At 44.3% G+C, this 15,831-nt stretch overlaps 1 protein-coding gene across 7 annotated transcripts; it reads left to right on the forward strand.

The window, feature by feature from the left end:
- The first annotated feature begins 1,021 nt into the window (after window positions 1-1,021).
- On the forward strand, window positions 1,022-14,791 carry ROPN1L (rhophilin associated tail protein 1 like). 7 transcript variants are annotated; one of them, XM_039526561.1, is made up of 7 exons: window positions 1,022-1,153; window positions 3,290-3,304; window positions 3,413-3,580; window positions 5,670-5,793; window positions 6,054-6,215; window positions 9,091-9,266; window positions 14,611-14,791. In XM_039526561.1, the coding sequence occupies exons 3-7, from the start codon at window positions 3,450-3,452 to the stop codon at window positions 14,669-14,671; spliced, it is 654 nt and encodes a 217-aa protein (XP_039382495.1). In that variant the 5' UTR covers window positions 1,022-1,153; window positions 3,290-3,304; window positions 3,413-3,449; the 3' UTR covers window positions 14,672-14,791. The 7 variants fall into 7 exon arrangements, with proteins under 7 accessions (XP_039382495.1, XP_039382496.1, XP_039382497.1 ...); XM_039526560.1 differs by lacking the exon at window positions 1,022-1,153 and adding an exon at window positions 1,176-1,492; XM_039526559.1 differs by lacking the exon at window positions 1,022-1,153 and adding an exon at window positions 1,176-1,428.
- The last annotated feature ends 1,040 nt before the right edge of the window (window positions 14,792-15,831 follow it).

A 15,831-nucleotide genomic window follows, 5' to 3' on the forward strand; every position in this document is an offset into this window, starting at 1 on the left:
TACAAGAGTAAAATTTCAAGACACATGGGCAGGTGAGGGGAGCAGCCACAGCCCTGATCAGCACCATAGGAGAGGTGGGCGCACAGCCTTAGGAAGCTGTGAGGGGGGCCTATGGCCCCTGCTGCAGCCCCCACCACAAGCCACAGGGCAGAAGTGCATGATCCCAGTTCCAGCCCTGGTCCCGCTGCTAGCTCTCAGCCCAACGGACAGTCACCTCAGCTCCCAGCAGGGCAGATCATAGAATATCAGGGTTGGAAGGGATCTCAGGAGGTCATCTAGTCCAACCCCCTGTTCAAAGCAGGACCAATCCCGGCCAAGGGGAGCTACGGCAGTGGGGCCTGTGGACACAAGCAGCACTCAGAGACCTAGGAGACTGGGTGTAGGAGCAGGGTCCAGGCAGCACCTACCTAGGGTGGCTTCTGGGAAATGGCCAGCAGGAGCCCTCTGGCTCCTATGGCCAGGGGCAGCCAGGGGGCTCTGCCTGCTGCTTGCACCTGCCAGCCCCACCCCCACAGCTCCCTTTGGCTGATTTCCTGGCCAGTGGGAGCTGCAGAGCCAGCCCCACAGGTAGGGGCTGCAGGGTCCTAGCAGCCGCCAGTGGGAGCTGTGCGAAGCCAGGGCGGGAGCCTGCCCGCTGGGGTGACCAGTCCAGTCCTGCACCAAATCTCGGGACCGGTAGCGCCCTGACCTCACTTCAGTCAGGCCCCGGGACGACCAGCTCCACATGGGGACAGTCCTGGTTGTGTGGGGCTGTCGGGTCACTGTGGGTGAGGAGGTGTTGGGGGGGAGGGGGCTGCCCAATGGTCTCCCTGCCCCTGAGCAGCAGGTTGGCACGTGGGACGAGCAGCGCAACAGCTGCCACGCACCGCCCCTCTCGCCTCGCTCCTGCGCATGCGCTGTGAGCGAGCAGCGGCTCGGTAACCAGCTGTGGCCAGCAAGCGGTTTTGAAGAGCCGGCACCTACAAGCGCATGCGCCAAGGACAGTCGGCCCTCACCCTCTGAGCAGGTCCCGCCTTCTCCCAGCGCATGCGTCGCGCGGGCGGTAGCTCGAGCCGGTTGCATGGCGACGGTGAAACACAAACGTTGCCCCGGGAACGGGCGGGAGGCGAGCGGCGGTTAGGCGCTGTCCCTCAGAGCGAGCCGCCGCGCGGAGGTGAGAGACCCGCCCCCGGGCCAGCTCCCCCCGGCGCGAGGCCGGAGCCCCGCGGCCCGCACCCTCCGCCCGCCGCTCAGGGGCCACCTGCCTGGCGCCGGGTCCTGCCCCGCGGGGCGAAACGCGCTGCCTGCGGCCGATGGCAGGCGGCGTCGCCCCGGCTCCCCCGGGGGGAGGCAACTTTGGTCGCGTTGCTGGAGGTGTCATCGCGTGACCTGAGCTTTACTTAATCTTGAATTCCTGGCGAGTCCAGGGTCGGGTTACCAACCCTCCAGGTGTGGCCTGGAGATTCCCGGAATCGGCACCGACTCTTGAAAGGGACCCAGGGGACTTTAATAGGTTATTTTGAGAAAATGACTTGGGGGGGGGGGGGTGTAACTCTCCCCGACTAGCTTCAGTCAGAGTTGGCAACCCTAGTACAGAGTGGGACAAGGCAGCAACAGCCCTTGGTCTGGGGACCATCTCGGCGAGGCTCAGCGACAGGCCGGCCCATAACTCATCCCCCCGGCTGAGTGGATTGGCTAGTAGCAAAGGCCGGTGATGGGCTGGTGCCCTCCATGCCTGGGCAAAGGGCGCCCCTCGACAAGCTGCCTGTATAGGCGTGCTCATGCTATGGTGATACGAGGATCTTCATTTGGCCTGCTTGTTACTTAAGCATAACCAAAACACAGGAAAAGAAACTCCCTGCTGAGCAGCTTTCCCTCTAAAGTAGACAACCAGTCTTTTACAGACACATGAGAAAAAGTTGATCAAAAAGTGGAGTTATTTGACAGTGATATGAAAAAAAAAGTTTTTTTAAAACTAAATATTTCTCTGTGCTTTTGCTTTTCACTGCAGGCCTCTTTTGTAAAGGATTAGTCCATAATGGTATTAGAGAATCACTTTTTAGCACAATCTGTTTTTACCCATAATATCTATTCTTGTGCTGATGTTGGGTAATGGTATAAGAGTTCCAATTTTCTGAATTAGCCTGTTTGGACAAAGCCATGTTTCTTACCTGCTAGTTCAGGTTGTCCTATTCTAATTATAAAACAGTCCATCCTACTGTTTGCTGTGACGCCAGGGAACTTAAGAGCACTGTGATTTTTTTAAATGCTTTTAGAGTATTTTAAAGATAAATCTCTATGGATTTTTAACTACTCGTATATGTTATAGCAAGACTTGCATGTAAAATTTATTTCTGGTGGTATTGTACAGAACTAAGAACAGAGGTTAATAAATATTTGCTCTGCTTAAATGTACACACAGATACAGTAGAAACGTTATAATCTTCACACTTAATTGTCTGCTCAAAAATGGCAGACTCTCCTCACAGCAAAGATTTGACAACATAACTGTTGTTCAACTCATTCTGTGGTTCTGCCTGTCAAGATATACCGTACCAACATTTTTCTTATATTCTGAATTCCTTTACTTTCCCCATGGAGCGCTATTCCACCTTTAAGCACCAGTTGAAGAGCTCCGAAAGCCTCCTTGTCAGTGTGAGAACCTGGAATGGACCTCTCAGTTCTGAACAGTCTGTGATAGCTCATGTCATGAGTCTGTGCCAGTTCAGAAGTGCTTTAGTCTCACTTTTTGTTTTTTCCATCAAAGTTACTGATTGAAATTTGGAGTCTGTTTTCCTTTTAATAGGAAATAAAGAAAAACTGTGTGGTATAATCCATCAATTTCCATTATCTGGTGCATATTACCCCACTGCCTGAGCTAGTCTGTTACAGAATTAGGAGAATCTAACTTAGTTTCAGATTTACCTTTTTATTTTGTATATCATCTTGCACAAAATCTGTATCATAAAATTGTAACAGAGTTAAATAATGCAGTTATAACACTAAAATAAAGAGATGATTAAGAAAGAAAAGGCATAGATAGGAGAGCAGCAGAGGGATGTTTTCAGTTAAGAGAAAGGCAATGAGGCAGAAAGATAAAGATGAAATAGGCTGTTCCTGATCACAGGAGCTGCAGGCAAAGAGAGTCTTGCATACTTTTGTGGATTTGCCTCATTTATTTTTGCCTAGGCTAAAACTGATGCTGTGACTAAAAATCTGTATTTCTTTCCTTTTATCTTTTAATTTAATTAAATGATATTAAAATAAACTGGTTGCAACACATGGACATCCGCATTCTGTTCTGGAACAGGACCTCACAGTTAAAGTAAGTTTGAGTTTTTTATACAGTTGAGTTGCATAATAAAATTAAGAGAACTTGTATTGTATAGATCCATACTAATCTCATACGTTTAGAATTAATTTATATTTTTAGTTCTTTCAGAATCTTGTTATTGGACCTTACAAGAATCATGCCTCTTCCAGACACCATGTTTTGTGCTCAGCAGATTAACATACCCCCTGAACTCCCAGATATTTTGAAACAGTTTACCAAAGCTGCCATCAGGACTCAACCTCATGATGTACTGCAGTGGTCAGCTGGGTAAGTAGTACTTTATGTATAGGCTAACACAAAATATTGTTGCATCATATATTGACCTAATTAGGAGCTTGGCTACACTTGCAGATGTAGAGCACTGGGAGTTAAACCAGCCTTCGGCGACAGCAGCAGGGAAAACGCTGCAGTGTGTTTACACTGTCAGCTGCAAGCTCAGTGGCGTGGCCACATTAGCTGCTCTTGCAATGCCACAGAGAGCAGTGCATTGTGGTAGCTATCCCAGTGTGCAAGTTGCTGCAGCGTGCTTTTCAAATGGGAGGGGGTGGAGTGTGACAGGGAGTGTGTTGTGTGTATGTGGGGGGAGAGAGAGTATGTTTTGGGGGCAGAGAGTGTGTCAGCATGCTGTCTTGTAAGTTCAGACAGCAGCAGGACACACACACCCCCGCCGCCTCTCTCTCTCACACATGCACGCATGCACAAACGCCTGCCTCGGTAGCAGAAGCAGCATTTCACAGTAATGGTTTGCTTTGTCCTGGAGCAGATAAGCATGCCGCCTGTCAGAAATGGAGCTTTGAAAGGGGATAGCCGCATGCCTGCAGCCGAGTTCAAAACAATGACCAGAGTGGCCACTTGACTTCAGGGGATTATGGGATGTTTCCGGAGGCCAGTCACAGCACAGTAATGTAACACATCGTCCACACTGACACCCGGGCGTTTCAGACACGATGCAGCAAGCTTTATACTTCTTGTGGAGGTGGATTACCAGGAGCGCTCCAGCTGCAGAGTCCAGGCGCTCTAAGTGCCTTTCCAGTGAGGACACCTCAGGAGTTAGGGCGCCCGGGGCTGATTTAATGCGCTCTAACTTGCAATTGTAGCCAAGCCCTAAGTTGTCTGGATATTAAGTATTGTGTGGCACATATGCTGATATATTTTTATGTATTCTTTTAATTTGTTAAAGATAATGTGGTCTTTGATTGAATTTATATTTAGTGATGCAATTTTAGATGTGGAACCTTGGCAGAGTGACTTAGGGACTGCTACCCAGCGAACTGGCTCACAGTTTTGGTGCTGTTAATTTTTGCTCTGTACTGAATGTCATAATTAGTTTTTCCCTGTAGATTTCATAAATAATCCTGGTTGAAAAGCAGGTGCAGGGTGTTGTCATCTTTAGATCCTTGTATTTGGTTGGATTTTCTAGGGTAATCACTTTTAAATATCAGTGAAAAACGTTCTATTTTATAGGAAGGAACAGAATCTGAAAGTTCTGTGTGTTAGTGAACTCTAGCTTTACCCATAAGTACTGTGCCATTTTTGTATTAAGAAGATATAGGCTACTGTTGAAATGTGTTACTATTTGTGGTTCTCTTTTTGAAAATAGCTGTGTGGATACTTTTTAGGAAAAGTTGTTAAAGTTGAGTGTTTCTTCCTACCTTGTGAGCAAGGCACCGTATATGGTAGTGAATGAAGCAGAATATGTCTCTTGTATATTAGTTTTTGGCCAGTTGTGATGGTGACATTGGCTGTAAGAGGTAGATATCTGTATCAGCATCCTTAAAATTACTAATATCTGCATCAAACTCAATTCCTGCTGTGTTTAAGTTATGGTCAGCTATAAAATAAATAAGTATACTGACTATTGTAAGTCTTTTTATATAAATTCTCCAAAATTGTGTTTTGACTTGCTGGTTGAGCTGTTTTGACAGTGGCCTATCACCAGATAAGACTAGTAGAGGATTATAGAAATCTGGTTTAAAGTGCATTGTTAGAGATGTGTGTGGAAAGCTTAGACATTGCTACTTGCCAGAACACACTAATAATATTTATAAATCACTCTCCACTGCCACCAAGGAACACAGAACATCGAATGCACAATTAAAACACAATAATAATTATTATAGTGTTAAATAAACAAATATATATAGTGTTAAAACTAAACTCTGTGGCTTCAGTTAAAAAGGAAGATGGAAACTGGATACGGAGAGGGGAGGAAGTCTCTATACCAGGAGCTAACTGAAGCCAATTTCCCACTTTCATGAGCACTTAGATTGATTAGCAGATTTTTATAATGCTTGTTTTTGCTTAACTTTTATTTGCTTATAAGCATTCAAATGTGTTGATATTCCTATTAATTTAGGTATTTCTCAGCTCTGTCGAAAGGAGAGCCCCTTCCTGTAAAGGACAGGCTTGAAATGCCAGTAGCAACACAGAAAACAGATACTGGGCTCACACCAGGCCTCCTTAAAGTTTTGCACAAGCAGGTACAAGCCAACCCATATTGAACACACAGTATTGTTGAGAGATGTCAATGGAAATTTTCATAGACGTGGCTCATAGATGAGATGTCAGTAGAACTCTTCCTAGACAGTTTGGTCCTACAGACTATCTGTCAGAGAAACAGTACGCCACAATTTCTTTGGGAGGAAAAAAAGTGGCCCTAAAGTTTTATACTCTTAGTTGTGTGATAATCTCCATGGTGTTTTCCAGTTTTACTTGTGGTGGTGTGTTTTGTCTTTTAAAGCTTTCTCCGAAGGGCCGTGTGAGCATGATAGAACTAGAAAAAAAATGGAAACATCTATGTTTGCCAGTGGAGCAGCTGAGAGCCCTTCTACAATTGGACAACTTCGGTGACGAGGTGGAATGGTTGAAAGTTCTAGCACTTGGGTGTAGTATACTTGGTGGGGTATGTAGGCATGTTAAAATCTTTCATAATCAAATGACTATGTACCAAGCAGACCATAGAGGAACTACAGTAAATAGATTGTAGATCTAGATACTATTGTGTCACTTTAAACCCCCAATTTTTTGTGTAGCAAAGGCAGGTCATGTATTTGTGTTTGTTTATGTTCATTCGGTGTTAACCTTTGCTCTGAGGGTGTGTGTGATTCAGACAGGCAGAAGAAGTGGGGGAAAGAGTGCTACCACTGCTGGTTGTAATGTCAGTACGATAGCAAGCAGGTGCACCAGGAGAAGGAGATACACCTCTACCCCACTATAACGCGGCCCAATATAACACGAATTCGGATATAACGCGGTAAAGCAGCGCTCCGGAGGGGCGGGGCTCCGCACTCTGGCAGATCAAAGTAAGTTTGATATAACGCGGTTTCACCTATAATGCGGTAAGATTTTTTGCCTCCCGAGGACAATGTTATATCGAGGTAGAGGTGTATCATCATATCACTATGAGCTGGACAGTACAATGTACCTCATCTGCTTTCAAAGTATCTAATCGCTCTAATACTCCCTTATTTGTCTCCTGATTTGACTCTCTGTGTGATATGAGATTTATATCCATATTCTCTTATAACTGACAGTACATAGAGCATAATAAGAGTGAGCACATTCATCGATCTCCGTTAGTCATAACGGTGAGTAAATGATATGCATAGATGATCATGGATCAGGGTCAGAGTTAAGATAGCTTGAAGTTCCTTACCTTTGAATTTTTTTATATTTTAAGTTCAGCCTTAACTTAGAATTTCCTGGCTTTCTAACTTTTAAAAACAACAATGATTTAATACACTTGTTTCATAAAATATTGCAATGTCTTTGCAGTCTAACCTCTGGTTTGATAATTCTTGGTGTGGAAATTTCCTTATATTTTTTAAACAATTTGTATAACCTTGATATGTGAAAACTTGAGGTGAATAAACTTGCTACAACATAAAAGAGAGAGAGTTGTGGCTAGGCCAAAATGTGAGGGCCAGAAGGCCCTGCAGAGTTTATAAATTGTGTAGGAGGCCTTTAGAAATTCTGCAGAAGGTCCTCCCAGCTTCCCCAGGGTTGACAGATTCAGCAAAGCTCTTGTATGAGAGGGCTGACAGGTGTGCCAGTTATAAAGTGGCACTGTATATCAGTTTGGGTCTCCAGTTTTAGTTACCTTAAATTTGTGAATAATAGGGTTTGGAATATACTCTAGATTTTGAGTAGACTTTTTTTTTTATTTCACCATTCCATCACTAAGAAATACTTATCTCTAGAAAACCCATTGTTTATTTGTTACTAAAGCTGTAATTTTTGTCACTGCCATTACTTTTAGGGTCTTTAGTCATGGTCTTTGTTACCCCAACCAGCCTATTACTGAGCAAAACTCCTCACTGAATTTTTATAAATCTTAGTATTTATTGATCCAGCACTAGTATCCACTAGTTCAGATTACAGCATCTGTGAGGAGTCCCATTGAAGTTACAGGATTTTTTTTTTTTAAGTATATCCTTAACCAACACTTGGGATTATGTTTGTTTTTTAAAATGTAATCTTAACTCTGAATTTTTTGGGTTTTTGGTGGGTTTTTTCAGTGCAACATTCATGTTAAGATTTTTCTGCCTTAAATTATTGACATCCTTAACTTCAGTTTGTTTACTCCATTTAGGATATATTTAGATGACAGACTTGGGCATGCGGAGCTTGCACTAACACACTAAAAATAGCCATGTAGACAGCTCTTTGAAGTTTTAGTTTGGGCTCTGAAGTCTATTCCCATCCCTAAGCTTCAGAGCCCGAGCTCCAGCCTGAACTGCAACTTCCAAGTGCTGTCTACACAGCTATTATTAGAACGCTAGTGTGAGCCCTGCAGGCCTCTGTCTCTTGACTCAGGCAGGGAGGATTGCTGCCACAGAATGTGTAGACCAGTGAGCCTCAACCTATGGCTGGACCAATCAGCACAAAGCTATGGCCCATGTGACATCCTTAGGGCCATACAGGTAGTATTGGATGTGGCCCACATAACATATTATGGGCCACATATGCGGCCCACAATGATAAATAGGTTGAGAACCACTGGTTTAGATGAATCCAAAAGGACCTTTTCCAGGATTGGATATTGTTTGGTTATTGTGAATGCTGACATTCACAGCATCATGCCAAAATATCAGCTGCCACAACATTGATCCAGGCAAACTTTTTTTTTTTTTTTCCCCAGATTCATTGAGATTTACCTATCTTAGCCAATTTAGTGCTGCCCTCACTAGGGCCAGGTTCAGATAAATTGAAATGATAGTTCACAGATGAACTGAGGCCTTTATATGGTAACAAATGAGGGACAGTTCTTTACCTGGTGATGTATTCGTAAATATGGTAGTGGACTGATATCTGTTCAGTTTAACATGATGCAATTACTTGCTCAATGATACGCTACCTTTCTCTTTTGTGTTGATTAAAAGAGTAACAGAATTACACTAAGGCCTTTTCTATACTAACAAAATTGTTAGCCTTAATTCACCAATAGTACAGCTTTACCAGTGCTAATGTTGGTGGAGGCAGTAGTGTGAAAAGGGCTCAGGCATTTTTACCACTCTGTAGTCTTAAATGCCACAATAATAAAAATGCCTGAGCCCTGTCTACACTACAGCTTCTACCACCATTATCGCCAGTGGAGCTGCCTGCATTGGAGTGTGAATTGCAGGTACAAACTTTGCAAGTGTAAATGAAGTCTTGGTTTTATTCACACTGAATTTCAGAAGCTGACAGTCTTTCATACGATATTACACCATAGTGAACAAAGGATCCTAATGCTTTCTGGTATTATGTCTCTCTTTTCTTGGTTGGGATCCCGCTAGTCCTTAATGACTTCTGTGAAATACGCCTGTGAAATTCTAACAACTGATCCAGAGGGTGGACCTGCTCGCATTCCATTTGATACATTCTCATTTATTTACACATACCTGGCCAGTATAGATGGTGAGATGCCAGACTACAAAGTTGAAGCTTTCCTCAATGCTCTTAAGGGACAAGTGTAAGTATAAATTTGGATCTGGAGCGTGCATCAGCTATGCTGGTTCATTCTGGCTTCATAAATCTCTAATTTTTGTTAGATCATTTTCTCTTTGTACTTGCTAGTAGAGCGCATAATAAACATTGAGAACAAGATTTTTCAAACATGTGTGCCTAAAGTTAGACTCCTGTTGGCTTCAATGTCAGAGTTTGAGCCAACAGTTATTCACCCACATGTTTATTTTTTCCAGATGTTCGGCTAGGTGAATTATGGTGTTCTCTACTCCAGATAGAAATTATGTTTATAGCTTTGTAACATCCGCATGTTGTTGTTTGAACCCACAGCATTTTAAAGTTTCTTCTTATGTTTTACCATAGATGTTGAACAGGAGAAGGGAAATAAACAAGCCCTGTAGGAGGAAAGTCTGCATTACATATGACCTGATTGTAGAGGAGGACTCTCTGTAAGGAGCAGCTGCCCATCACAGCCTTCTGAGATTTATTAGAGAAATGGATAAAATTATCTGAGGGCAATCCACTGATGCCTGCTAGATGGCACAAGTGGAATACACTTGTGACCAACTCTTATTGAAGGCAGCAGATTTTATAAGGAGATCTTATAGGTTAACTGTTTTACTATCTTTGCGTTGGCCGCATCTGGTACCCAGCATATTGGCAGAAGGTGGATTCTGCTGGAGATTGCTGGAGATGATCTACCACTATCATCTCAGTGTCCTTGTTCAGGAAAGGAACATTTGAGACTAGGCCATAACTAGCAAAATTGTTTGGGTCTTTCCATTTTTTTGTTTTGTTTTGAAGTATTAGCCATGATTCCAAGCCACTGATAAATTGCCCTTCCTTAGACATGATCTCAGGTGTTCATTTACCATTACCAGGCTCTGTTCTATCTCTCTGCTGCTCCTGCCACCTTTATAGATTTTATTACACCTCACAGTAAGAGATGATCAGGTGCAAGATAAAGGAAAAGACAATCTGGGCTGGTCAGGAGTTCTGCTATCAAGAACAGTTATGTTGATCAGACATTATAAAGGAAACCAATATCTAAAATGTTGGTGTTTATAAACACTGTATGTTCCAGGCTACCAGTTCTTGCTTCTGCTTTATCTGGTGCTGATCATTGGTTAACAGTAGATATCTCTGGGGGTGGTACAGAGGGAGGGGCTGTTTTGAGGTTGTTGTTAGAGAGTGTCTGACTAGTCCCTTAGCACGCTAGTCATGCTTCTGGCCAGTGTAGTGTATTCCAACAGAATGTAAGAGTGGGATTGAACACTATGTGGGAGAATGCTGTGTTTGTTTTAATGGATGTTAGATCCTGGGCCACCGAGACAGAACTGTACTCCATAAGTGTGAAGTCTCACAAGACAAATTTTGATGTCTTGGTTTGAGATTCTGTTTCCTGGAGTTCTGTGTCATCTGCGTGCATCTGAATGACTTGGTCTCTGGGTTCAGATCTCATTTCCATCTGGGTTTGGTTGGGTTATCTGATAGCCATCCTGCCTCCCTACCAAACTTTGGACTCATGGAATGGAATCCTGGCCCCACTGAAGTCAACAACAAAACTCCCATTGACCTCAGTGGAATGAGGATTTCACCCATGGTGTGTAGTATATCCTGCTGGAATGAGTTGTACCAGAATGCATCTGACAATGTCTTCAACTCAGGTTTCAGCGAGGTAGGCCAAGTCAGTTGCCTTCTCCACAATCAGGTCATATGTAATGCAGACTTTATTTTTAACCAATCTTGTGTTCATGAACCTGATTAGGTTATGGTCCTTGATCCCTAGGACATAAGACTGGAAGGGACCTATTGACTCATAATGTCCAGCCCCGTGCTATTGCAGGCAACTCTATCATATAATCCTGTCCTTCTTACTATGGCTTGCAGAGTGATGCCTGGTTTGTATGTATGGATATGCACTAAGTGTCTATTCCATCCTGAGGATGTGTCTTTTTGTCTTGGGTTGCCTCAGTCCCATCAGGACTGGGGTTGGGGGTATATGTGAGGGGCATAAATCTGTTGTTTTTGTCATTTCTTTGGTGTCTCAGATCCCCAATCCTTGTAATATTATTTATCTTGTATGCTATTGACATAGTCCTGATCCCCAAAAAGGCATATCTCTTGTACCCGAGTATTTGAGTAATGCATTCCTGCAGCAGGAGGACAAGAATATAGTATACATGGATTGCTCACTTCTTGAGCTGTGGGTGTATGGAGACTACCTATTTCATTTGTGCCTGTGCTTAGCTTTTGTCCTCAGGTCCTTCCTGCTGAAGGTGCCAGCAGGATTAACATAATTACTGTCCTAAATTAATTGAACCTAAGTGTGGTGTTATTTTGAGCTTTCTTGTCTCTGGAGCATTCTGGGTGGGAAGCTAAATACACAAATGCCATATCCATTTACGTTAACAAATTGATACGCTTTACTGTCACCACTTAGGATAACTTTAGAATTGCAGTCATACATACAATTAAGATTATATTACTCTTTTGTATGATACAATGATTTAGGTTTGAATGGATCCCAGGTAAGTAATCGTTATACAGTAATTTGTTTAAAATCGTTAACCTTATTTACCTTCCCTAGTTAACTTTTGAAAAGTTGAGATAATAGCCTCTTGGGAGATTCCTTTAATTTTTAAAGGTACATTACTAGATTGCTGTTTTACCTTGTCTGTAGCAGCTATAAAGAAATGGCCCATATAAGACACTCCAGTGCTATTGGCAGATCTTTTTGAAGTTGTTTGGATTTCATAGTATTAAATTAGGTTTCACCTTCAAGTACCCTTCTAGAATCCTAGGTTTGATTCTGCCTTTACCCTTTTTTTTATTTGAGCCCATTGAATGGAGCTTTACGGAGCTTCTGTGCACTTGACTTTAGTGGATTTAAGAGTTAGGGCAACTTCATCTGGTACAAGTCCTAAATTCTATATTTTAAATAAATCAAAATTTGGCTGATTACTTGGTGCAAGAAAATTTTTTACTTATGGGGGAATTCTGCACTACTGCGTGTGTGCATAATTAATGAGCCGCTCATATTTTTCAATTTTTGCTCCGAAAAAAGCTTCTGCAAATATGTTGCTGTAGTTCCGCCTTTTGCCCACCAGAGGGCGCTGTGGCGCAAGAACAGCCGCGGCTCCCAGTGGAAAATAATTTCTGCAGTTCCACCTTTTGCCCACCAGAGGGCGCTGTGTTGATAGAGCACAGCAGCTCCCAGCCAGCTAGGGAAGAGAGAGAGCCTGCAGAGCCTTCCTCGCAGCTGGCCAGGTCAGGAGACAGGGGTTATGGGGAGACAGACAGCATAGGGTGCTGGGAGGGGTCATACAGGGGCTGAATGGGAATGGAGGCCCAGGGCCACATGGGGAAGGGGGTGCAGAGCTACATAGGGACAGGGGAGTGGCTGGGTGGGGGTACAGAGACACATGGGGATAGGGGCAGTGGTGAGCTCCAGCCGGTTCGCAGCGGTTCGCACAAACCGGTTGTTAAATTTAGAAGCCTTTTTAGAACCCGTTGTTCCAGGACAACCAGGTTCTAAAAAGTTTTTAAATTTAACAAAGCTCGGGCAGCTGTCCACCAGGCCCCAGCTCACCTCCCCCTCTCCCCTGAACGCTCCGCCCTCCTTCTCCTCCCCCTCCCCTGCTTCCCGCGAATCAGATGTTCGCGGGAAGCCTGAAACGAGGAGCAGGCAGGTAAGCCGGGCGGGGCGGACGGCGCGCGTGGCCCAGTCCAGCTCCACTTGAGCCGCTCCCGCTGGCCCCGGCCAAGCACCCCCAGCTCGGTCTGGTCCCGGCTGAGCGGCTCCGACCCAGCCTAGCTCGGGACCGTGGCTCCGGCCCCGGTGCCGGCCCGGAGAGTCGGGCCCCGCGGCTCCGGCCGAGCGGCACGGCCCCCGGTGCCGGCCCGGGGAGTCGGGCCGAGCGGCTCCAGCCGAGCGGAGCCTGCTCTGGTCCAGCCGGGCTCAGGGAGTTGGGCCCCGCGGCGCCGGTCGTGGTCCTGGCGGAGTGGACCCGGTCCCGGCCCCAGGCAGTGTGGTAAGGGGGCAGGGAGGGAGTGGGTTGTGGGGGGGTGGATAGGGGTCAGGGCGGTCAGAGGGCAGGGAACAGGGTGAATGAATGGGGGCAAGGGTCCCGGGGAGCAGTCGGGAAAGAGCAGGGTTGGATGAGGTGGTGGGGGCACTCAGGGACAGAGAGAAGGGGTGGTTGGATAGGGTAGGAGTCCTGGGGGGCCATCGAGAATGAGAGGAGGGGTTGGGTGGGGCGACGGGGCAGTCAGGGGACAGGGAAGGGGGGGATGGGTCAGGGGTCCCGGGGGGGGGTGTCAAGGAACATGAGGGGTTGGATGGGGCACGACCCCCCTGGGGGGGGGGGAGGAGGGAACCGGTTGTTAATATTTTGTCAGCTCATCACTGGATACGGGGCTGGGGGACAGGGACACATAGGGACAGGGAAGTGGCTGGGTGGGGTCTCAGAGACACATGAGGACAATGGGAGGGAGTACAGGGACATAGAGGGAAGTGGAGGAGGTACAGGGATACTTAGAGATGGGGGTAGTGGGTATCTGAGTAGGACACATGGAGGTTCAGGAACAAATGGGGAAAGGGCAGATGTGCCTGACTGAATGGGAGAGGCCAGGGTCTGCATGGGGGAAGCTCCCTAACAATTCCTCCCCACCCCACAAAAAACCTGTTTCATACTTTTCTCACCCATACCCAACAACCCTCCAAGTTCATACCCAGGCTCCTTCGAAGCAATTTATTTCCCTCTCTCTCAGCTCCTCCATTACCCCTCATTCCCCAAGCCTTTGCACTGCTTCTGAGGGGTGTGGGAAATACAGTTCTGTACTGTAGTTTAAATGAATTATTACTCAGAGTTCTGTATTAATATGCCTAGTAAGGAATCTATTTGTCAAAAAACATTTCCTGAATCCTTTTTGTTGTCTATATTGTTACAGACACACTTGCTGACAGGTATTTTGAAATAAATGACCAAAATTAATTGAAGCTGATGTCATTATATTGTGTTGTTTTGACAAATGAAATATGCAGCGTTTTACAGAATTTTTTAAAATATTGTGTGCGGAATTTTTATTTTTTTGCCTCAGAATTCCCCCAGGAGTAAAATGTTTGTAAAATGTGTAATGTTCCAGAGCCAGGTTGTATTGTCTGTTGTAACTGTTATAATGAAGTAATTCTGAACTATGCTACAAAGAAAAATGTTTAAGAGAAAAATCCTCACTAAGAAAATGTATACTGGGGGGAGATTAAGTGTAGCTTTAAAAAGTTCAGCTATTTGGGTCATTATTTAAAATAAATAATTTAATGAAAGGATATTTATTTTCTTGTAATTTAGGGAGCGTAAAGGAGATCAGGTTGGCGTTTCAGATTTCTTCATTCCATCAAAGAAGTCTTAAGAGAAAGATGACAAGGATTTTCTGGAAGTAAATGCCACCAATTCAGAGCAGAACTTAATAAAGTCACACAAAGTTTAGCATTAGCAGTCACCACAAAATATAGACTTTGATTTACCAATATACCATATGCAGTGTAATTTTTATTTATGAAAGTTGAGTAAGAGACGCATCTTAGGATTTATTTGTTTTCATAGATGTGTAATTTTAGCTTTAGATTTCTGCAGATAAATAGAAACTTAATAGAGTTAGTGGTTTAGGAAATTTTCTGATATATTGTGAAACTTACTACGTCAGGTAAAAAAAAAATTGTTTTTCACAGAGAGATATTTGTATCTACCTCCATAAATTGATCAAGATTCTTCTATCTGAAGGCCATATTCAAAGAACCTCAAGGAACTATGCCATTCATTTATATTGTATGTTCTTATACGCAACTCATGCCCAGTGGCTCTACCTGAGTGAAGAAATCAGATATCCCATTTTTTTCATATGATGTCCTAGTGTCCCAAAAACTTCTTTTGGGACACCTGAAATACCCCGTTCTTCATGCAATTGTTCACACATATTCCACTTGTGGTTCACATGTGCCTCATGCACAGGAGATCAGATTCTTTTGAATAGCAGTGACTATTGGGGACACCTGCTTGCACAAGTGTACACACGCACCCATCCCGGCCCGGTCATAAAGAGTAGAGCAGGCCCACCCATCCATCAGTTCCTTTTTACAGCTGTGGTAGTGAGACGGAACCCTGGAAATGACCACTTCTCTGCACACTGTGATTCTGTTGCTCTTTTAGTAGTTGTTTCCTTATTGTTGTTAGGTTACTGCAGTTACTGTAGTGTTGTTTAACTCAGGGGCATTGAGGATGGAGAAGATGGGTACCTGGTGGTCAATCTGTCCTTCGCTTCCTTCCTCTAGATGGTCACCAAAACTGTATGGACTTAATACAAAAATCATATATGGTTTACATCACAATTTCACCTGGATATAACTTCATACAGATCTGAAGCTATCTGCAATAAAAATATGAAATCATATTTCATATAGTTTGAAATAGCCATTCCATGTGAATTTCACAACCCTTAAAGACATTGCAACAAGAGGGTCCTAGTGTTTGATTTAGAAAATATGGTGACCTTATACCCAATTTCTCTAAATT

Source organism: Mauremys reevesii, linkage group 2 (assembly GCF_016161935.1).
Source record: "Mauremys reevesii isolate NIE-2019 linkage group 2, ASM1616193v1, whole genome shotgun sequence".
NCBI lineage: Eukaryota > Metazoa > Chordata > Testudines > Geoemydidae > Mauremys > Mauremys reevesii.